We start from the raw sequence: 25,106 nt of genomic DNA on the forward strand, positions 1-25,106 counted from the left end.
TGTCGCAATGCCCATTAAGACGATGATGCCCGCCATGTCTCGATTCCGTAATAAAAAGGTGATTGTAGAAATAGATAGTACACAATGCACATTCCGTACGACAGCTGATTATTAAATGTCTAAGTGTACACATATATAATAAAGTTCCACGTGATATCTTAGTGCTTTTGTTTTTCTACTTTTAATTCTAAAATTAATAGCATATTATAATATGCTCACGGTTGAATTTATATAAATTTACTAGCTAATCCCGCAAACGTCGTTTTGCAAAAAAAAATTATTTACAAATAAAAAATAAGGGTTGATCGTAGAGGGGTGAAAATTTAGGTTTGTATGTATTTTTGTATGCTGTATCATAATAAAATAAAAACCAAAAAAATTGTCTAAAAAAATCAAAAATAAAATTTAGGGGTGGACCACCCTTATCACTTAGGGGTATGGAAAATAGATAGTAGCCGATTCTCAGACATACTGAATACGCAAATAAAATTTGGTAAAAATCGGTCAAGCCGTTTCGGAGGAGTTCAAGTTCGAACACCGTGACACGAGAATTTTATGTATTAGATAACCTAGACAATAATGTATTGTAGTTAACATAGATATGAATAAAACTATTACAAATAACTGTACCTTGATGCGTGGTTGTTAAAATTGCAAGGCCTCCCTCAAAGATATCTGAGGAAATATACCATTATTGCCACGCCAGGCAGGCAGATTGGCGATCGCAGTGTGGTATTTATAGTATGCAGAAGACGCTGTTGTCCATTGTCTGGACTTAATAAAGGACATAATTAAGGCATATAGTGTAAATTATATATAGGACTATCCCGGGAATCGAACTCGCGGCCTATGATAGCAAGTTCCAGTCCTCTACCGCTGGGTTACCAATTTTAATCTTCAGTCTTCGCGGTACTCGGGGTGAAATCAGACTGTCCAGTGCAGGTAAAGAGCTATCTTCTGCCATCCTATGTCCACTTCTGTCCCACAGAAAATATGGTCGCTATATTGCCAACATCTGGCAGTCACATTGTTAGCAAAATCATACGCCATACGTTATTAAAATGAAATATTAAAGCGATTACTTTTAAAAACTACATCGTTAGAGCGTCGTTAAAAACGAACAATACACCAATTATTTATAATAATTACTTGACTTCAACTTGTTTTAAATAGTTTTAGATTTAAGTTAGTAAATAGTTTAAGAGACTCAAAAACTATAATATGCAAAAATGTGAGTTTTTTTTTAATATTAAACGCGATATTAAAAACAAAGGCACGGATGCTATATCTGTGGAATAGAGATCTTAAAAAATGTTTTTAGTTGATCGAAATGTGTCGAAATTGGTTTCATTTAAAAAGAGCAACTGTTGAATTTCCGGCCTGCTTTTCTCAATAGACTAGCGTTCCGACTCGTGACAACTTACTGCTTATAATATTGAAATAATCGCAGATTTAAAAGCGCATGTAAATGCCCAACTTAATAAAGACATTTTGGATCTGGAAAAGTGAGAACTTTACAAGTAGACAAACCTTCCAATACCTTCGAAGTCCTTAGCAGCCTTATTTCACCCTTAGGGAGATTGCAACAGTCTAAGATAAGCATCTTTATTTTTGTTTTACGAACAATTGTCCGTTGAAACAAAACAATACGTCACGTCGATGCTTTTTTTATCTATTTCAAGTATTTATCTTATCTTCAAGTAACTTGTTAAATATGAAGGAGGCCATGTATTAAAGCATGATACCATCTCCATAAGGTTGTATGTAAGGGGTTCGTACAATGTTCCAATTCGTACGAGGATTTCGCTCCATATAAAGCCTCCGTCCAACAGTGGGACGTGCTCAAACAGAGCATACCGTGCGCGGTAGAAATAGAGAGTTGTTTACGTGCTCGCGTCACGTCGGCTGACAAAAAACATCCGCGCGTCCATCGTCGAGCCGACGGGCGCCGCCGGTTCAACCTGCCACCTACTTTCAGTAGGGTTGTCACCACACGAGTGTATACATTTAATAAACTTAACCAACACTTTAATTAATATTGTGTATAAGTTTTATTATCAACTGCATGTGCCCGCGACATCGTTCGCACGGAATGAAAATGTTATTAAAAAAAAAAAAATTGGAAAACAAAACTAACCTAAATTACTCCTTATTACATCAGCTACCTGCCGTATGTCCCGTCAAAATCTGCCCAGCCATTTCAGAGATTAGCCGGAATAAACAAACATACAAATATGTATACATATCCTATGAGTTAAACGTCAGACGTCAATCATGACTAAAACATTCATATTAGGATGTCGTGAACATTAGCATAATGAAAATACGATATTAATTGTGTATTACTACTGTCTACACTAGTTGTGTACGAAATATATATAAAAAAGTCATTCTGAATTACGTTCAGTTTATTTATTTGTTCCGTCTGACTGTCACAGACGTGACAAAATGAAGTTTGTAGTGGAAGCAGAGACGGTCTTCCGCCTCGCGAACTCCGCCACCGACTCCTCAAACGGTGAGGGCGTTCCTTGATAGGTTAAGTGTCCCACCATTGCTGACTAGTCTTCGTTGCCCTCCAAAGCACTTCCATCAACACTACACATAAACTAGTGTAGTTCTGTATCCTTCGTGCGATCGACGTTGTTGGCTATATCAGATTGGTGCTGGACGCCGTTAGCCGTTCTGGCTTTTACAGCTTCTTCAGACTGAGATCCGAAATCCGCGAACTAATTTATTAAAAAAGTCTATGTGAGATGCATCGGCTGAAGTATTGTATTGGTTAATTGTATCTATATATAATTTACTCGATTTTCAGAGAAAGGTGTGATCCTTTTCTCTGAAGATATTTCAGCTGAATCGATTTCAGAGTTGGGGGAGGATTAATTGGCCGGTGAGTGTTGCACTACGTCGCACTGATTTGGTTGTCGACCTCGTGCAGCTAGGATATGATGACCTATATTAAATTTTTTATAGTTCACGGACCCTTCCGATCCGTGAACTCTGTTCCGATCAAGTTGTAAAAGGTCCGAGCTAACATCATAAACTTCACTCGAATCAATAGAGAGAGTGGAAGCTAGTTTTTTTTTTTATTTTCCGGTGCATTAATTTAGACACTATATGCTATTACTTACCTCTCAGTTAAGAACTAAAACTAGTTAAAAAAATAATTTAATTATTTTTTGGAATTTGCTCTGTTTTGTCAACCCTAGCGTAGCGTCTTCTATTGTTGTGTGCCGGCGAGTCGTTGCGTAACAGCATCCGCGCTCGATCTTCGTTTTCTAAAACTAACTCAAAAGGTATTTTAATTAGGTTCCAGCGACGGTTCCGCTTTGTTAGCCTTTAATCGTTTTTAGGCTCAACCCGAAACTGAAGCGGAAATCATTTTGTTGTTATTGTATAAAGAAAATTTCAATTGAAAAAACTCAAGTTGCTTGACCTTGTATATATTAAACGAAAAGACAGTCCACATAGCTTGATTCATAAGTAACCTAGCGTTTGAGGATTGGAGATCGTAGGTCGTGGGTTTGATGTTCGAGATACAAGCTCATATTATTCTCACTGTGCATTAATTTTATAGGATTATCACAGAAATAACTATGTTTTATATCATTACATCTATAGAACATTGACTTGTAGATATAGGCTTCCCTCATAGTTTTAGAATAGACGCAGTTGAAGACGGCCTGCATCCAGTTTATTCCCAAGACCTTAACAAGGTATATCCTATGCTGTGCCAGGAGCTCCGTGGTCTCCACCTAAAGGTCCAAGCGGTCAACCACCGCCATTTCAATTTGCCAATCTGCAAGACTATGTTAGGTATCTTCCTTCTTCTAGTTTCGGATTCGATCTTATAAAAAAATCCCGAGCATATTATAGCTGTGATAAAATAAAAGAACTGTGATAAAGTTACATAGTTAAAATGAAAAATCTGAGGTATTGCAAATTGTAAATATACCTAACTGCAGTGATTAGAGGAAAATAGATCGAATTGTTGAATGAAAGAGTATCAAGATAGATATTGTGACGAATAAAAGAAGACAATGGAAATAAAAAAATAAGTAGAGCGAAAAAATTATTAATAAAATAAAATCCCTGTCCCCAAACAGGTAGAGTTGGAAGGAGAGGTACCCAACAGCGGGGGCCTTTTACAAAAAAAAAGTATATTATACATAAAATGTACGTATTTACTGCAAAGTAGTATTTAGCGTTCCGAAATACAAATAAAGAAGTCAATTGTTTTGTTTCCAACAAACGCCGCGGGAACAAAAACACTCGATGTCGCAACTAACGGCCTTGCTGTCGCCGCTCAGCTGTTTTTATCGTAACCGGAGATTGACCGCCGCGGACTGCGTACTTGGAAACACTAATGCAAGCTGTACAACAAAAACTTATTACACGAATACATTTGTTTCATTACATGTACTGTACATACACAGAAACGATCTGTAACGATTTAAAGAAGTTACTATCCTCTATTGTATATTTATAGATTTCTAACTTCTACAACATCGGTGATTGTCCTCTGCTGATGAGGGGCTCTTTCGATCAAAGCGCGGTACAGTCCCACCCGCAATGCTTTCTTTAGATAACTTGGTTCAGGGTATGCGAAACAAAATAATCTAATATATAAAATTCTCGCGTCACGGTGTTCGAACTTGAACTCCTCTGAAACGGCTTGACTGATTTTTACCAAATTTAATATGCGTATTCAGTAGGTCTGAGAATCGGCTACTATCTATTTTCTATACCCCTAAGTGATAAAGGTTGTTCACACTTAAATTTTTTTTTTATTTTTTTAACGAAATTTTTTGTTTTTATTTTTTTATGATACAGCATACAAAAATACATACAACCATAAATTTTCACCCCTCTACGATCAACCCTTATTTTTTAAATGTAAATAAAATTTTCAATTTTTTTTGCAAAACAACGTTTGCAGGATCAGCTAGTAATAAAATATAATTAAGGTAAATAAAAAAAGTATAATGCAGAGAAGGCGATGGAAGTGAACCGATGTGGAAAAAAGAGAAATGAATGGAAGATATCAGGAAGAACGAGAAAGAAGCATGACAATAATAATATCCAGTAAATATTATCAATTGTATAAATTGTCCCCGCTTTACTATGGTAGAAGATAACGAAAGGTCACCCATAAGTGGGGCCAAAGGTTCTGTTGTTCCAGCTGAAACACCTGGCATTTTGCGAAGCAGTTGGCTTTCTTTCCACTTACAAACAGGGCTAACCATGTCCCGTGAGATCTTATGAAGAAAGAAGGAACAAATGTAAATAAAATATCTGAAAAAAAATATTACCTGAGATTGTAACGTCCTTCACACACGGTAGAAGTGAACGGGAGGTGCCGAAAAACAGATGCCTTTACAAAAAAAACCATGCCCTGTAATCATCTGTCTAAGACTTCCGGTCTCTTCTTAGCTCATCTTTGAAATAGAATCGACTAATGCCATCAACATAACTTATCTATCAAGTCACTTTGATAGATGACATTCTTTAAGACGTAGTGTTATTACATATTATTATAACTAAGTAAAAAACTTCCGTCTTCAATCATGACAGACAGCGCCTCTCGGGCGCCGCGAAGGCTTATTATGATGACATATTACATAACGTAATAATACAACTAACCACTTTTGGATAGGTCTACACGCATCGCTGTGAGACGTTATTTTAATTATTGCTTCAATATTTTTGGATAATTTTAAACGGATACCTTAAATAAGATTAATAGTAAAGTAGGTAGATATTAGAACCCAAAGTCAAGGTCACCCGAAGATCAAAGAAGAGAGTTACGAAAGGAGTTTTGAGATCGAATCAGAAATGAGATCTATTGAAGTACCAAGTTCACCGACGTAACTTGGAACTCGAACTCGGGCAGCCCAAGGCCGTAGAAACCTTTGGGTGAAGCCTATGTCTGGCTGTGGGTGGTTATCGGCTGAAAAGAAGAAGAAGGATGGAAGATGGAAGACGGATGCAGTCCGCTTCCAACCGGACCTATTGAAAATCTATAGAGGAAGCGTATTTCTAGCAGTTGACTCCTAATAATAAAGATATTCAAATTAATTTTCTATGACATTGAATGTGAAGTATAATAGGAGTTATCATATGTTAGATATGACAATTTTAATTCTTAATCCAATACACTAATCTTAGTGAAATCCAAGCAATTGTATTGAAATTATACATGATCATCTTTACTTAATAATATTTAACACCAACATAGTCATATCTTATCAGGTAATGGAAAGGTTACGTTGATAAAAACACACAAGTCGCTTTATTTCTCTTTTCAGTCGATGGACGCCCACTGCAAGGCATAGGTCTCCCTCAAAGATATCTATGAATGAATATACCATTATTGCCACGCTTGATAGGCACACCAGCGATTGCAGTGTGGTGATATGGTACGCAGATGACCCTGCTGCCTGGAAACTTGTTTGTGGGGAGTGGTAATCCTACATAATTAATGCGAATGGTATTAATTATGTTTTATTAATTATTATATTCAACGAAAACCGGATGACCACGTGGTAAGAACTGCCTTAAGCCTCCCAGAATTCCCGAAAGGGAGAGGGCGTCCAAAAGCTACGTGGTGGTCTAATATCGGAAAGGAACTGGAAACCTTTCAACTTGATGCAAAGACTACCCAGGATAGAGTGGCCTGGCGCAAATTGATAAGGAGACCCGACCCCAAATAAAGTGAAAAGGAAAGGAAGAGGAGGTATGAATTATACGTAAGACTATCCCGGGAATCGAACTGGCGCTGAAGCCGAGAATCGTTCTTCTACTTTTCAACCCATGAGGAAACGATGGCAACGATGAGCAGTTCTGCGCTGCCTACATCCAGCGACTTCATAGGTCCTTAACTATGTTGTTCGTCTACCTAGTGAGGGGCCAGTATACGCCGCGTCTACCGGCTTGCGTAAGTCGCTTGATTTAATTTTTAATAATTAAATTGAGAAGGTTTCCGACCGCGTCCGTCAATGCCGGGGGCTCCCCGGTTATTGATTTCTGCATAATTCCCGCCCGTTTGCCGATAGCCGAGAGATACGTTTTCATAATACAAATTTATTTTTAATCATTACGCAGTAGCAAGCTATATTTAAATAACGAACCAATAACTCTTTTGATATAGAAAAAGAACTATGTCATAGTATTAAGGACTCGCTTATTACGGAAAGAACTTTAGTATTATAAAAATATAGATAGCAACGAAATAGTGAGATCGTTAATAAAATCAGCTTTAACGCTGCTTAAAAGTTCCAAAATAATTACAATAAATCATTGAAGCCGCTTCCATAATTTCTAATAACATTTCAAAAATATATATTCAAAGTATCGTAAAAATAATTAATTAAAGAAGATGAATGAAAATATTTTTATAGATAAAAGATATAACTTTTTAAGTAAGGCCATAATTGTATTATATAAGAAGAAATAATACCTTATTTTTTATATTAATCATATTAGCTGATAGAAATCTACTGCATGACATAGGCTTCCATTAATAATCGCCACGACGATCGGTATCCGGAGCCTTCACGCGACCTTGAGGCGAGCTTGCCCCCAAGGTTTATTTCTATATATACCTAAATAAACAATTAAACTTTCATTGATACAATGTTTTTAATAGAATACAATAAGTAAAGTATATTACAGTTAACTTATTTTATGAGGGTACTTTGAAACGATGATACAATAACTTAAACCTATTTAGACCTAAGTCAGTACTCTTAAAGCACACGGAGAGTCGTCCTTCGGCATTCCTAGGTCTATAAATAAACTTATGACGTTCAAATTTAAACCTTAAAGGCTTTGACTTTGTAAGTTCCAGACGGTTCAGAGGACACTCAGTCTAAAGCGCATTATACGTAACGTCAGACTGCCCGGCGAGAAAAGCGAAAGCTATCTTCTTCTTCTTGAAGTGCCTCTCCAACTAGTGGAGGTTGGCTATCAGCTTCCTGCTCTCTTCCTTATTTTTAGTTCTGCGTAATAGCTCAGCAGCGCTGGCGATTCCGGTCCACTCTCTAATGTTACGAAGCCACGATTTCTTTCTCCTACCAACCTTCCTTTTACCAGCGACCTTTCCCATCATGATAAGTTGATGGAGATTGTATCGTTGGTGTCGAAGAACGTGTCCCAAGTAAGCGATTTTCCTTCGTTTTACTGTGAGCATTAGTGCGCGTATATGGCCGATTCGTTTCAGAACTTCGACGTTGGTCACCTTCTGAGTCCAGCTTATGGACAGCATGCGTCTATATGTCCACATTTCGAAAGCCTCTATACGCTTACGAAGGTCTTCCTTTATGGTCCAGGCCTCACATCCGTACAAGCTATGCAATATAATACAAGCGAAAGCTATGCCTTTGTTTAATACGCGCCACATCGCCTTTGTCTTCACCGCTGAATCAACGCGATAATTGTTCACCGCGTACAATTGATTTCAAGCAATAAGTGCCGAAAAGAATTGTTATAGGAGAAACCAGACGTGAAAGAACATACAACCACTTCGTCCATAGCAACGTTTTTAGGATAATATGTCGGTTTCAAACTATAATACAGGATGATTGGTTACAGGCATTAAAACTTTAACTGATTGAATTTATAGCCCATTTGCTGGCAATTAATGTATGGTACAAAATATTCCAAATTCTTTTCAGGCAGTATAGATAACGTAATGATAATATAGCAAGAAAAAACATTTTGAAATTCGGGTTACTGAATAATAAAATAAATATTTTTTTATTATCTGTTCCTGCGGACTTTGAACTCACAGAAACTATATTTGAATTCATAAAAAGCTAGAAAACTGTTTGCTAATAGATGAAGAATACATTCAACAATCACACCGTGTACATATATATCTCAGTAAAAAGTATAATTGTTAAAAAATATATAATTTTAGGTAGTTCCGTTGCAGAATTCCGATTTCAAATTTAAAATTTTTCGTAACCGTTACGCGGGAGAGCGAGACAAGAGACTATTGAGCACGATATATTGAAAAAGGATTTAAAATTTCACCTGTTTAAAATTCAGATCGCGCGATGATTGCGAATTGCGCAAATATTTCTGTGAGACATTATTACAAAGATTTCTTACAGTAAACGCTATCTATATCTTGGATTTACGAAGCCGATTTTCATTTAAAACATTCCATTGTATGTGGGGCGTATACGACCCCCGCTGCACTTTCCGTTGAGGCCATTTGCAATTCTCATTGAAAAACAAAGGATTCTTAAACAAAGAAATTGTAGGGTCGAATTTAGATAACTTTACATCACGCATGCGCATACGTATTAAAGTTTATAACCTTTTCCCGCTAATTATAGCTTTGCAATATTTAAAGAGTGTAAAGTATACGTTTTAAATGACTCTTTTTTAATTTTTATAGTGTGGGTCGTACAGGCTCCACGCGGACTGTAAGGTAAATTTTCTAAAACTGCCATGGCAAGGAGTGTTTTAAATGGAAGCGACAATAAACCTAGCCTTTATTGTTCGTCCAAAGGATTGAAGCATCAGCAGTTGCTTTACAGTAGTCCTATAGTGATAGTCTGGTGCCCTTAGTCCACCAATTGAATCATCGACTCATATTTTTTTTTAAATCTACGAGTTTAAAACAGAAATAGCCCGTTTTTCTACCTTGTTCGATTTTACAAGGTAGACAAATGACCGTGTCAAGGTCTTCGGGAGGTGGTGGAAGCTGAGGTCGCATCATATTGGTCTATAGCGTAGACCTAGCAGTAAACATGAATAATGAAATTATAATGATGAAACTAAAACAAATGTCATCAAAAATAAATTACTTTGACAAGTGATTAATTTGTTGTCTTTGGTTGTTAGAGGTCGAAAGTAAACACAGTCTGCGATGAAATCAACACAAGTAGCGTGAGAGCACGAGGCATTTCATAGTCTCTTAATACTAAATAGAATATAATAGGTCATCATTACTACACGAGTGCTTGCTTTCGACCGTCGGCTCATTCGCTGCAATTACATGATTGATGTCGCAATAGCTTGCTTTGTACAGCTTTAATAAACCGATTACATATCGTATTTATTTATTTAATATACGAAGGACTTATAGCAGTAAAAACCAATTTAGATAATACGTAGTGGACTACAAAATAGTCAGTAGCATTAGGTGGATCAATGATATTGTTAAAGTCGCTGAATGTGAGCAGCGCAGCCTTCTCCAAAGAAGGCTTTTTTCAAACGCACGAAAGTTATATCATTATTTTTTATTTAAATTTATTTATTTATAAACATTGAAAATTCATTACGAAATTATATGTATCGTAAACCCATTAAAACAGCGTGTGTTACGTAAAAAATTAAATAACATATAAAAATTGTATTGTTGTAAAATATAAAATGACATATTAACGTATAAAATAATTAAATATACAAACATACAAAAGTGTGACGCTGTCAATGTGACGCGATATTTACGTACAACGCTACGCTCCCGGGTCCCCCTCCCAATGGGCCAATAAAAACTTCTCACGGCGACATCGCGTCTGATTCATCTAGACATGCTTTCGAGAAAACTCCATATAAACCACTTGAAACGAGTCTTCACGTGCGTGATATACAAACTAAATAAACGTAGTAATCCATCGATTGTAGTTTAGATCTACAGGATGTTTGATTTTAATTGTAAAAACTTAAAATGGAACAGTGCTCAATAGTCAGAAAATTTTAAAGCTTTTACATCTATCTCCAATCACCATGTATAAACTGATCACTCTTAAATATGATACATTTTTTTATTTGAATGCGACAGTTACAAAGTCTGGAGGAACAGATGATAAACAATAATTAATTTTAAAATGTAGTTATTCGAATTTTAAAATAGCTTTATAGGTGTTACATTATATATATTTTCTAAAGTCATTGATTTTTTAGATAAGATGTACAATACATTAATTGACATAACCAATGGACACATCAGTATATTTTAGAATATATATATTATATGTGTGTGTTACTATGGACGTAGGAGTAAGAAATGTAACAGCAAAATATCTATACAACCTTCTGAATGATTTATTGTCAAGAGAAAATTCATTTCTGGAACTTAACCCGGATATATAAACGAAAATCTAACTACAGATTTGATTTCACTGTAATATTATTTCTTATTAATATCTACCTTCTATCTGACAAAACGGTTTCATCTTTTTAGATCTGTGTTAATCTATATATATGTATTTTCTACACGCCTACGCAATACAGCACTGAGTGTCTGGGTGGATACGGTGCAAAAATTACATCGCTCCAGTTTGTAAAGTGCTATATTTAGCGAGCTAAAATAACTTCGCTATATCGTTAAAAGCATGTATGTTTGATAATTTTATATATGTAATTAGTATATTGGTACGGAGCATTGATTGATGTCATATCAAATACACGCCCATCGCAAGGCGTAGGCTTTCCTCAACGATTGCCTCGATGACCGGTCTTGCGCTGCTGACATCTAGCGACTTACTTTGACCTTATTTACTATATCGTCAGTCCCACTAGTGGGGATCGTCTACCGGCTTTCGATCGCAACTCTTTGGGCCCCATCGGCTATCAGTTTCACGAGCGATATACCACGCCCGCTGCCATTTCAGAGGAGCATTTCTTCGAGCTGCTTTGGTGACCTTGGTTAGAAAGAGACGGGACTACTCAATATTGTTATCACTTAAGTGATAACGAGCAAATATTATAGTTCGATACTGATTAATTTTAATTAATTATTGTGTTCATTAATTCGAAGCAGGCCACTTTCAAGTAGTGGAGCTAGAAGTCTACGGAGGAAGTCTATGTCCAGTTGTGGGTTTCCTATGTTCAGCCATAAGATTGTATTGATCACGATGCCCCATAATCTTTTAATATAAACTAAAGCTATGAAGATTCTAGACGCACCTTGACCGGAGAAAAGGTCGCACACAGGCACAACATCTAAACGACATCTTTTAAAGGAGATCTCACACTAATCGTTGTTTCAGCACATAGACGCGCTCTGCAAACCATAGGCAAAGATATCTATGGGGAAATATGCCTTAATTGCCACGCTTGTGGGGTGAGATGGCGATCGCATTCTGAAATTATAGTATGCAGAGGACACTGCCAATCCTGTTGAAACTTGTTTGTGAGCTGTGGCAATTCTATATAATTAATGCCCAAAGTGTGAATTATAAAAGGCTAAGAATATATATCCTGGGAATCGAACCCGAGAGTTACAATCGCAAGTCTTAATCCTCTACTTCTGGTCTACCAATGCCCACTAGTAATAGTTCTTATTATTTATTTAGCTACCGTAATAAATGCTTTCGTCACCGGAAACGCGGGTAAGATACAAGAATAAGTATCGTCATTAAAATCACATCATTGCGGAGGAGTTGTGCGATTTATAACCGATTTGCAGGCGACAGCGCGCAATGTACGCCGTAACGTCTTTATAAACGCACCGGTGTATTGCGTGCAACGTATCCTCTTTCAGTAATGTATACTTGAACCTGAACAATTGTTTTCAATGTGTATTGTATACACAGCTCGTTTTAATTTATTAGCTGACAAAAAATATTTTTAAACGCAAATGAGTTTTTCTATTTTTGAATCATCTATAGTGACTAAAAGTGCATGTTAACACATTAAGGATCGGTCATGAATTTTATCGTATCTCGCATTCCGTCTGTTACTGATGGATCACTAAATAATCCGTGTTTTCCACATTTTTTTTGGATTTGAGACAATGTATCCTACTTTGTGTATTTATGTATTTAGAACAACAGTCAATATATTAAACTTGATCGTTAAATCATTTGTCTGCTGGGAATCTGAGAATGCCTACCGATGGCTCGCTATCGTCTTGTCCAAAACAAAGGGAACGGTACAGATGAAGCTATGAAAAACCGTATAAATGCACGAGCGCAAAATAAAAACCGTTTCCGCACAATCCGTTTCCTGGGGCAGCTTCTCGCCCCCTAATCGCGAACAGCGTTGGCGATTCAAGGGAAGATCCGGATCCTTCTTCAGACTGCCAAGTGGTCCATGCTGCCGTCCCAAGTACACGCAAAGAGCTGCCACCTTCGTTCAAACGTCATTGTGCAACTGGAGTATCCAGTACAATTTTTTTGCAACATCACGGATCCTTCCACTACGTAAACTCATCTCAGTTGAAGCTGTAAAAGCCTCTGGGCTAGCAGAATTAACTATATTATAAATAACACAACACAAAAAAGGCTTATTCTCATAATTCAGCACGTTGCATTGCATTTTGGCGATTCAAAATAGCTTCCATCTTTAAGTTCCTCGCCCTTTTATAAAGAGCTCTTTTGAAATTGGAAATTTAATTCTTTTCAATAATGCATCTAATTTTACAATTTCTGAATTTTTTATAAAAATTGCTTCATAAATAACAGAGGTGCTGATTTTAAAATATATGTAGCGTATTAGTGTTGTTAGGTTACAATCAATCCACTTGACTGAAAGAGAGAGATAGCAGTCGATCCAGATGTAACGGGAGCCCTTAAGAGATGCAACAGCCGTGACGTCACGCCACAGTGCAACTCTGACCGAGTTCACCGACATCGACACATAACTCTACATAGCATGTGACCGACTTACACTTTGTGTATGTGATATAACCCGCAATTTTAAAACGGGCATTTCTCTTGAATTTCGGAAATTCGGACAGTTAGTAATATCATAATGAAATATGCTGTATATATTACTGTATAATAAAAGTAAATTGACGGAAAAGGCTTATTATTCAATAACCGAATATTTAAATAACAAGAATGCATGACAGTGATGTCGCTTGATTATTTTGATTTTATTTAGACTATATCTGATAAAGTGTATGTTTATAAATATGTATTTTTTAAACTTTATTAAAAGATACGTAATGGAGATTCTTCCTGCTTTTTCACCACAACTATAACATCTTGCGAAACAGAGCCAAAATAAATTATAAAATCGTCGAGCTATAAGGGTTCTGTTAAAAGTTCCAATGTTGAATAAACGAATTTTATTTTTTATATTTTAACCTGAAGGATGTCTCTATAAAGCGAATTAAATTTGGTTCAAGTCTCTATGAAACTGTCTAATCATGAATCGTCAAATGACCATTTTGCATGATACAAAGCGGAACTAATAATTTAAATAAATCAATAAATATAGTTAAAGGTATTTTTATTTTAGATTTAATAAAGCAGTTAGTTCTGAAAACTTCGACGGTTTGAAAGTCATATTATCAAATAAGTTTAACATAGATATCCATATACTCACGGATACATTAACAAACCTTTAAATGTCTTTACCGGCTGTCAAAAGATTATTCGTATACTAAATAAGCGAACCAAACCCAACCGAGTATGGTTCGCTTGTTTCAAAATCTAATAAATTCTTTCAGTGCACGATTTGTGAATGTTATAGCGATAACGCCTTGCTGCTGGTGCCTTCGCAGCAGCTCAATTATAAATAATAGGTTAAGCTATACAGGATGATTAGTTATAGGTGTAAAGGATTTAATAGAGTAAATGTAAAAGTTGTATTTTTAATGGGTGGTTCTTTATTTTTTCTATTCATCGCACAGATTTTTAAATGATTACGAACTTTATTATATCATATCGTTAACTGTAGATATATAAATGTAAAACCTTTTTTTATTAATAATAGTTTTTCATTATCATTATGTCAACCACTACGTCAGGTCGTCCCCAGTGCAAAGGCCTTCAAATATCGCCATAGTACCTTTAGTTGAGGGTCTATGAACGTCGCGTCTTCCGAGTGATGGTCATTACTCGAGAACTTTTTGGTCGTAAAGGCCGTCTGTGATATTTTTTATTTTAAATTAATTATTAAAAATTAATAAACACTTTTCGTTTTAAAAATCGGATATTTGTTGACATAAATGGTACACCCTATACCATCCTATATATTAACCCTTTCCACTCCAAGGCTGTTATGTAGCATCGATAAAATTTAATTGACTTATAGTATCTTGCGATTCTAGAATATGTTTCATTCATTCGTGATTCAAACATTTTAGTAACAAAAATCTTTCCTGTTTTAAATTTTTCCGCGAAAAGAAGTATTACACCATGTCGAGTATCACTCGACAGTGGAGCTTGTGGAACAAAATCAGTGTCGAGTGACACTCGACATTGGAGTCGAAAGGGTGGTTTTAGAAATAATAAATAACGTAATGGTATTTTGTTTATTACTTTATATAGAAAGAAACAATTTATATACACGTATAAGCGGCGATCGTATTGCTCGAGGCGATCTCTACCAGACAACCTCTGGATGGAGATGAGAGACATGAAAGAAAGGGCAGTTTAGGGTGTACATTATAAAAATAATTATTAAAATGTACTACACATTTCAGAGTGTAATAAATTTGGACATAAATACAAATAGACATATAATATACTAAGAAAAAGTATATGAACTTTTAATCGCTTCAGACTATGTAATGCCAGAAGTCAATAGAAAAATAAATTAATGTAACATATTCCAATAACACTTAACACAGTATTATAAAATATTAAATCAAATTTATAAAATCTTATAAAAGTTGTGCTCACACACAAACCAAACATCACACACAAAAATAAAATTATATTACAGTTCTTATTGCTATGGCTAAAAGCATCTTTCACGTGAAACTGCGTTTCTTTAATAGCATCTTAGATCATGTCAGTCATTGCAGTGAAATTTATGGGTTAATGAAACACACTTTCAAGTCTCAAGATGACGCACGTAAACACAAAACTGCATTATCATGTGTAACACACTATACAATAAGCCAATCACTTCTGGCTGTACACTCTGCAAGGAGATACAGCAGAACAATAATTAATTTTAATATGTAGTAATCCGAAATGTGAAAGAGATTTTTCTTACGATATTATTATTATGTGTCTTGTATATTGTATCTCTGCGTTTGGCACTAATCGGTGTAACATAACTCCTGAAGATGCCACCTGGAGGGGTGAAACACGTGTTGGGTGATTTGGCGGTGGCGGTTGTGTGATTCGCATTGTTTGCCGCATACGCATTTATCAGCGGACTGGCGGGCGGTGCATTTTATTGCACGACTACCACTGCATGTGCGGAAGTGGCTAAAATTTTGGTCCTTTTCTTACTTAGGATGGACTTCCGCGAGGTAACGCCTGATTCCATTAAAAAAAATTATTTATTTTTACTGAAACCAATTTTGAATTGGGTTTACCATTCATTAATTGATTTGTTTTTACACTTGTAACCATTTACCCTGTATTGTGTTGTTTTTGTAACGTTTATTAGTCCTAGGACTTACAGCTTCATCGAAAATGAGTTCACGGGAGTGAAGGGTCCGTGAACTATACTAAACTAAAACATTCGAGTTTTCGAACCTGCATTAGACACTCAGATGTAGGATGAGGCACTAGAGGCGAGGCTTTCTTGGTTAAGTCAGTGTTGTTGTTCGTGTACTGAATGTAGAGTGAAAGTATGAACGGCAGCGTCCTACCTCGGATCGCCTACACTGTTCAATCGCCCACGCTGTTCCCCATCACCCTGTATATATCTTATCGTATTAGTAGTAATAGTTCTGCCACTGGGACTCCAGTTTCAACCTTGGCCTCGGCCTCCTCCCAAGGTATATATGGGGGATATAACATAATCGCTACGTTTGACATAAAGATTGGCGATCGCAGTGTCTCCCTATCCCCTGGCAACTTGTTTATGAACAGTGGCAATTATATCAAATTAATACACAAAGCGTAAATTATATAAAAGACTGTATCTCGGAAATCGAACCCGCGACCAAGTGATCTACGGCTTGCCTACTTCTGTTCACTCGCTAAACCGCTGTAAAGCATGTTTATCGCGGTTACATTTATAAAGCGCAGCACTAACACAATTTATTAGGTATCGAAAAAAACGAACCATACCCGGTTGGGTTCGGTTCTCCTATTTGGTATTCGTATAATCATTTGACAGCCGATAAACACCTTTAAAGGTTTGTTTATCTATCAGTTAGTATAAGCAAGTGTTAGAGAAACTAAACACACATGCATCCACACAGGAACACATACAATCGCATTTATTAAATACAATGTATAAATATTATCACTTTGAATCATTGGTGCAGATCATGGAAAGAATAGTACAATAATTCATTTGGTTGAAAATAGAACCAAATTAAGCTCTCCTATAATTGCATAATTTCAATTTAAAACGACGAAGGATCCAATTGCGCCGTTTTCTAGTGAAAAGCCTTTTGTTCTCATTGGGAAATCTTACTTGAGATATCTCCTCTAAGATATATCAGTTATGTCTAAAACAACTGTCGGGTTTGATTCAAATGAACAATTTTGCTCCGTAGACCAGATACTAACACATCCATTAGTGTTAAGGTATTCCCCCTATTGTATTTTGTTGGTTCATAGATAAATTTCAGAAACACACTGTCATAATTAGAATTAAAACAAAAATATGAATTTGTGCTAGAACAAATTGGTGGAAAAAATATTTTTGTGTGTTCTTTCAAAATCTTGTAAAACATGACGGTGCAAAAATGGAGTGTATGTGAATATACGAGATTTTATCGTGTGTAATGGCTCATCACCATATCTCTAGAATCAATAAGCATAGAGACTTGAAATTTGATCGGAGTATTCCTTTCGGCGAATAGAAGTCTGCTAAGGATTCTACGAAGTTCCACGGAGTTGATTAAGTTCACGAAGTGGGCGGGGCAGCTTGTCTCGATAAACATCGATCACTTTTAAAAATAGATTTTACTGTTTTGAATACTGCGTAAGTGTAATAATAATGTGATTCTGTTTTCTCCACAAAACATTATTATTAAAAATGATATCCTTAATCGATTAGATCCTTATAGGTAATCTTTTTGGTTCGATTTGGTGTTTTGTCACAGCTAGGGAGCTGTGAAACGTTTACGTACGTTTAATAGTGTTATAATTTACTCTATGGCTTGTATGAAAGAGAAAAGTGTGGTTTTAACAATTTTATTGCAATTTTTCTAATCTTTTCTTTTCGATAAACTAACTTTCAACCCGCTAGGCGTTTGTAAAGCGAGCGACGGATAGCTTACTAGTTATAGACATATAACCGGTGGCGCAAAAGTAATGTCATACTTTGAACCGGCAGCCAGTTTGTTATAAACTAAAAAAAGAGCTCTGTTGTACAAAAATATTTTATTTGATAGTGTAAGATTGTTTACATAAAAATTATATGGCTCAAGCGGACATCTCCCGAGTTGATGCATAATTGCGCTAGTTTTACATCATTTTGAATTATTGCTCATAAAACATCCGGCTCCAAATTGTCGATATTTCCTCCAACGTTAGTTTTCAAGGTTTTTAAGATGCAAAGTTTGTTGCTATAATCTGCACCTCTTGTGAAATGACCCAGTTTGCACGAGGAGCTCGGCCAAACAATTCACTATCCGTTTGTGTAAATAACAACTTCCAAAACATATGTGTTCGTAAAGAAAAGTTCAATAATTTTATTAGTGTTTTTCACAGCCCTGACCTTGCTCCGGTTAATACAGCGCAATTACATACATCGATATGCGCATCTTAATATTGAACACGATTTCGCGTTCCGCCGCACATTTACCCCCTGAAACAAATTACATCGCGTCAATGAGATTGTACACGCGAATCGCGTCCTTATTGCAAGCGATGACTTCACATAATCGATTACACGGTTGGAAGATTGAGCGTAAAAACTTGCGCGTGCGATGTTACAGGAATAAAACAGTTATCTATGCAGCGAGCTAATGGAAATAGTTCGTCGTGACTGAACATATAATCCGAATGTATTGACTCGTCCGATAGGGTATCGCATGAGAACATAAAAATCAGCTAAAATTATCCATAGTGATATGGAAAAAGTAAAAATAATCGCTCGTCGAGGCGATTTTGGGGTAGGCTTACATCTTGCAGAATAGAGACAATAAGAAGTGATAATGGACACATTCTTATCGTATTGTTTCGTAGTAAATCAAGTTAAATTTAAATTACTTCCTAGTCTATGAACTAACTAGATTTTAATTTCTGTGATGGTATCTAATGATAAGATACACAATATAAAACAAAAAAAAAATCACCATCAAAAATTAACTGTAAAGCATTTTATTTATACTTAGGTATAAAGGAAGCTATATATCTCTTGCGCAATTACGAATATGTCTTTTGCTTCCACTTTGATGAATAGATTTGAGATGCTATTTCAACAAGTCGATTCATCACGTCTGCCTATTGACCCTGGTATATTGATCTAAAAAGCCCCATGTCTAAGTATAAGCGACCTAATTATGAAATTAATGGGTTAATTGCACATACAACGCAGTAACACTCAAGTATGTGAGGCTCAGGATAATGAGTTCAAGGCGAAAGGAACGTATAGAAATTTTACACTCGCGTGCAAGGAAATCGACTCATTCTTCAAGCGCGCATCCAGAGCCGCTGCGTTTGAAAACGCAAATGTGTTTTTGTTTCAAAAATATTTTCTTAAAGCATGAAAACTTAGCTTTCACCATTATCATTATAATCAGTACAATTTCTTTTTAAATCCGTACCGATTGAATTATCGGGAATTGTGTTGGAATTTCTTTAAAACTGGACTCTTGACTACCTAATAAATGAATAAAATACTGTCCTTCACCCTTTCTAAGTAAATGCGACGTTATGTCGTTAAAACAAAAAGCTTACTCAAATTAAAAGCTGTTGTGTCTAATTCGTTATTATTAAGAAAGTTGTCTCCTTTGTCCGCAGAAAGAGTCGCGAACAGACGTGCAGTTCCACCTGGCCGCGCTGCGAGGTGACTGTCAGCGGCTGCGTCAGCTCCTCGACACTGGCAAAGTTCATATCGACTCCAGAGATCGGGTAAGTTAAGTTTAAGTTACAATATTTAAGTGCCTTGATTATGAAAATTTATAATCAAGAATGACGAGATTGATAAAGGAACGAAGGTAGCTGACATAGGCCAGTGGACTGACAAATTGATGTGGGAGTAGGCAGGCCATATAGTGCGAAGAATAGACACCCGCTGAAGCGTTCAGGTTTTGGAGTGAAGTAATTAATGGAATCAGGCGTTACCTCGCGGAAGTCCATCCTAAGCAAGAAAAGGACCAATATTTAGCCACTTTCGCACATGCAGTGGTAGTCATGCAATAAAATGCACCGCCCGCCAGCCCGCTGATAAATGCGTATGCGGCAAACAATGCGAATCACACAACCGCCACCGCCAAATCACTCAACACGTGTTTCACCCCTCCACGGGGCATCTTTAGGAGTTATGTTACACCGATTAGTGCCAAACACAGAGTGGTTGGTTGTGCATTTTATTGCACGACTACCACTGCATGTGCGGAAGTGGCTAAATATTGGTCATTTTCTTGCTTTGGAGTGACCATACCATAGACTGGCAAGCACAGTTCAGGACGTATGCGTTTTATATATGTATATGATTACGTACAGAAATTTTGAACGAGTCATGAGGATGCTATGAATGGAGATCACTATTTAAGAATAATGTGTATTAATTATTAAAAAACCAACTAAAATTATATTAGTATTTTGAGTTATAAATAAAATGGAAAGATACATTTTCCATTACAATATTTTCGTAATACCCTCGTTTCGTTAGCCCCGTGCGTTTGTTTCAACAAAATCAATACGGCGTCGGGAAAAGGTTATTGCATAAAATGTTCACGGAAGTCAATTCCCTCTTTATAGAGGTACGTCCCCTTCGCTCGACGAGAGCAGATCCCCTCACAGATTTGACATAATTTGACCTGTTTTCGAGACGTTTAAAGTTTAGGAAGAATTTCAAGATTTATACGTGCAGAAATAAACTTTAAACCTAAGTCTTAAATTTGTCAGTGCAAAATTATTTTAACAGAAACATAAAGTTAGATTATAGTTGGTTATAGGTCAAATTAAGTAAAATGTAGAGTTTTGCTCGAAAATATTGTCTTACATCAGATATTAACAATCAATGAAAATTCTAATATCTCATTGGCCGCGTCGAACAAGCAATATAATACAATAAAAAAATCTTCTCGAAAGTTCGTGCCACATAGAATAGAACACACAATAGAAGACTAAAAACATAAACTATGCATCGTTTGTTCAAATTTTAATTCGCTTTGGACTATAAGACTGGCAACTCGACGCAGTCGTTTTTGTCGTTCATTTTCTAGGTTTGAAGCGACAAAGCGACTAGATTAACCTCGAGTGAGCCCCGGTAACCTCGACCGACGTCGTCACATTTGATAATCTTCCAGGTTAGATAGACTTTTAGGAGACTGTCTCTTAGAGTTAAAAGTTAAACTCGAGTGCAGAGAACCAACTAAATTTTATTTGCCGAAATTATTTATATTTATACCAAATCCTAAAATTGCGTTGACGAATCCTAGAACTAACTTTATTTATACAGCCAATCACAATGCCAATTTTCCAACCAATCACACGCTTTGTTGAAGCGAGAGCGACTGAAGAAGTGTGCGACAGAGAAAGGTGTATATAAAACACGGTTGCTGCCGCTGCAGACTCGAAGCTTTTATGTCATTTGTGGGGGACATGTCATAGAATGTCTGGAAACAAGGAATCTAAATGGAATATCTACTTGAACTACCAGATACTCGTTTAGCGTTCCTGTGAACACCTTAGTGGACTGAATTACTATTAGATTGGTAGCCAGTGTCGGATTATATAGAGGACTTGTACAGCTAACATTAATATCACTTCGAAAAGCGTTATCGCTAGGTGAAGAAACTCCGGCAAAATTTCTATCATCAAGAGATCAACATGTCAGTTATCAGTGTGTTTGTGGTGTGGTGCTAGATTTAAGACACCAAGTCGAAGTAATAGTAAACCAATAAGACTGCTTTAGATTAAGTTTGGAGAAGGACTGACACAAACAGAAACTTTCTTACTTAAATACTAATCAATACTAGGTTCATAACATCATCTAAGGTGTGGTTAAAATAACAGTAGTATAGACAGAAAAAATCACATGATTCATCCATTCAAAACAAAGAAACTTCGTTCTAATTAGTAGCAAATTAAAAGAAAGTAGCATTATCAATGCGCCTCGCACGAGTTGATAAATGCATTTGAATAGAAACGATGCAAGTGCAGAAGCGTAGATCGAGACACGCAAAGCCGCCTTGTATCTTGGACAACTTAATTGTTTCATAATTAATTGTCAATGTCAAGTTGTTTATACACTATCAACGCCATCTATTAACAGATCGATGTTTGTTTTTATAATAATGAGTAAGGGATTTACCGGACGGTAATCAATACGTATCGGTAAGCGTAGTCTAAAGCGTTCGCCCAAAAGGCGGACAGATGACCTGGTTAAAATCTTTGGAAGACGCTATATCAAGGCTGGTTCCAACCGACTCTATGGGCGATGTTCTCCAGCAGATGTTCTAAGACTAAAATGATGATGATAAAAACTTATGTTGGCCATAACCTAAGTTCTTCTCATTCGTGCATCTTATCCGAGTGACCAAGACAGTCAAGGTCCGGTCGATTCTGACGATGGAGTGAGAGCATTCATCTACTGACTTATTAATGATAGTTTTGATGATGTCTGTCCATCATAACCTAAATCGAAGATCATTATATTAGGCGACCGTGCGCAAAATATATATAACTACAATGTTCATTGTATTTTTACATGAAATGTTAAAGAATGTGGTACAATGTTTGAAATGAGTGTGGAAAATGATAAAGAATGATAGAATTTGTTAAAGAAGGATGAAGAATAGTGCGAAAGACAATGTGAAATATGAAAGACGAAATAAAAACTTAAACTGAAAAAAAATATTAAATCTATGAATAATAAAGTCTCTGTCCATACTTACAGGGGTTGAAAGAAAGGCCCTAATAACGGGTCTATAAAAAAATACTAACATGCTAAACAGGTCTTAGGCTAGGCGCCTTCAGCGCCCTGCCACCTCGAACCAGTGCAATCTGCGAATGCCATTTGGGTAGCAATGAGAGTTCGATCCAAAAATTAAAAAAAAAATTAATGAAAATGTTTTAAAAATTATTATTATTATAAGAAAAGCGCAATCGGTGGTGTGGGTATAGAACTTTGAAACAGAGGAAGAAGAATGAATATAAAATGAAGGATGACATTATAGGGGAAGTCAATCTGATTCTAGTTTCAAAAGTACACAAGAACTCATTGCAAATGATCCTATGTGGATCATAAAATAAATATAGATGTTTGAGACCGCTAGCAACAGACTAGCTTTTAGTTTATTAGGTCTATGCCACACTACGTTCATTAAGGTAATTGTCACAGGTTAAAGAAAATGTAAAAAAATATTGTAATACGGAACGCAGGGTGTACGTGATAAAAAATCGATTTAAAAACCAATTTTTTTCATATTATAGCTATATAACTTCTTATAATAAAAATAGGCAGACAGTAGTCCAATTGTGGACATCAATTTTTTTAAAACACTACTTAGCTGCAATGTTTTGCGAGATCCAATAATTTAAGCCATTTTCATTTATTTTTAATATTTGTAATAAAGCTTTCTAGTGTTGATATAAGATGTGATATTAGTTGCCGACTAAAAAGTTCTTCAAAGTCTTCTTGGAGGGGAAGCATGTGCAGAACTTGCAGTGTAATATATCTGTGCTAAACAAACATAAATACAAATGATTGCCATCTGTAGTGGTGACTTTATATTTAGAAGTCGCGTTTTAACTAACGCACGAGAGATGGCGTTAAACACAAATTTGACTTGAAAGATAATTCTCTTGTTGTTCACAGGATGGAACGACCCCACTCATCCTATCTGCGGCGATGGGGCACACGGAGTGCGTGCAAGAGCTGCTCGCCCAGGGTGCAGACCCGGCCTGCTGCAGGACGGTATGACGTTCACCACCTTGTGTTTGAGATAAAAACATCTAACCTTATGCCCCTTTGTAACTTGATACTCCAGTCTCATATGTTAATCAGATTTTTAATTACTCTTTGGATAAGGACGTAAACAAGTGCTACTGATATATTAATGCAGATATTCATAAAACATTTCTAGCCGGCACTTCCGGGCAAATCGGCGTTCTGAGCCCATGGTAGCTTACTTCTTTTTCAGCCGATGGACGCCCAATGCAAGGCATAACCGGTAGGCATGACCGGTCCTACGCTGCTCGCATCCGGCGACAACAAAAAGTAGGGGAGGGGGGGTTACCTACGCCGCGTCTACCAGCTCGTTCAAAGACGTTGTATGCTTATTAAAAATATGAAGCTGGAGACCTATGCTCAAAAGTGGAGACTCCACGGTTGAAAAGATGATGAGTTTGTTTTTTAGAACTATTGATGTAAGACAAAGTGAGTCTGTCTATAGTTTCTTGTGCTTCACAAAGGGTAGTATCATGTGGAGATGTGCTCTGTGTCAGACAGGGACGAGCGCGCTGTTCTTCGCGGCACAGGGCGGGTTCCTGGACATCGCGCGCTTGCTGCTCGACGCGGGCTCCGACATCGACGCGCCTAGCACGGTATAGCACATTTACACTTTCTTTAATAATATGCATAAAGTAACCTAACCTAAGACCTTTCCAAAATAGCGAAGCTCGAGGGCTCTCAGAGAACCCTCGTCTTGGGTCGTTACATACTACTATTTTACCGGATTTAGAGGCCGCCAAGCTCTTAGATCGCTTCCGTGAATGCTCCATGGAGTGACTAAGTTCAAGTGCCAAATTGAGGAGACCTTTACTTGGGCCGTCACTCATCGATAACTCCTGCTTAAAGTGCGTGTGAACGTGCCATTTGCATATCATCCCAATTCTAAGTCATAAAGGCGCCGTAATCAATCTATAATACCTTGCAATATACACAATATAAAATTAAACAGATATGACTGTGTGAGGGAAAGCTAAAGAAGTGTTCACACTATCATATATATCGGATTAAAAACAGAAGTGTTAATCACAAACATTGTTTTGATTACATCGAGCTTCTAATACAAGACAGTTTCGGAGAATCTTCTTATGCTCGAATAACAGCGTAATATCGTCATAGGTCCGAATGATCCGGCAGTTCGACCAAAATACTTA

The 25,106-nt window shown here is 36.6% G+C and overlaps 1 protein-coding gene across 1 annotated transcript in view; it reads left to right on the forward strand.

The window, feature by feature from the left end:
• Positions 1-25,106, forward strand: part of LOC137930449 (ankyrin repeat domain-containing protein 29) — a 65,736-nt gene that overhangs the window by 35,726 nt on the left and 4,904 nt on the right. Inside the window, exons 2-4 of the mRNA XM_068773702.1 lie at positions 19,794-19,904; positions 23,821-23,919; positions 24,450-24,548. Of these exons, the coding sequence (XP_068629803.1) occupies positions 19,794-19,904; positions 23,821-23,919; positions 24,450-24,548 (309 nt within the window). The remainder of the gene's footprint in view (positions 1-19,793; positions 19,905-23,820; positions 23,920-24,449; positions 24,549-25,106) is intronic.

Source organism: Battus philenor, unplaced genomic scaffold (assembly GCF_028537555.1).
Source record: "Battus philenor isolate CCGP_79_NKW_IND1 unplaced genomic scaffold, ilBatPhil1.0.hap1 SCAF_6, whole genome shotgun sequence".
Lineage (NCBI taxonomy): Eukaryota > Metazoa > Arthropoda > Insecta > Lepidoptera > Papilionidae > Battus > Battus philenor.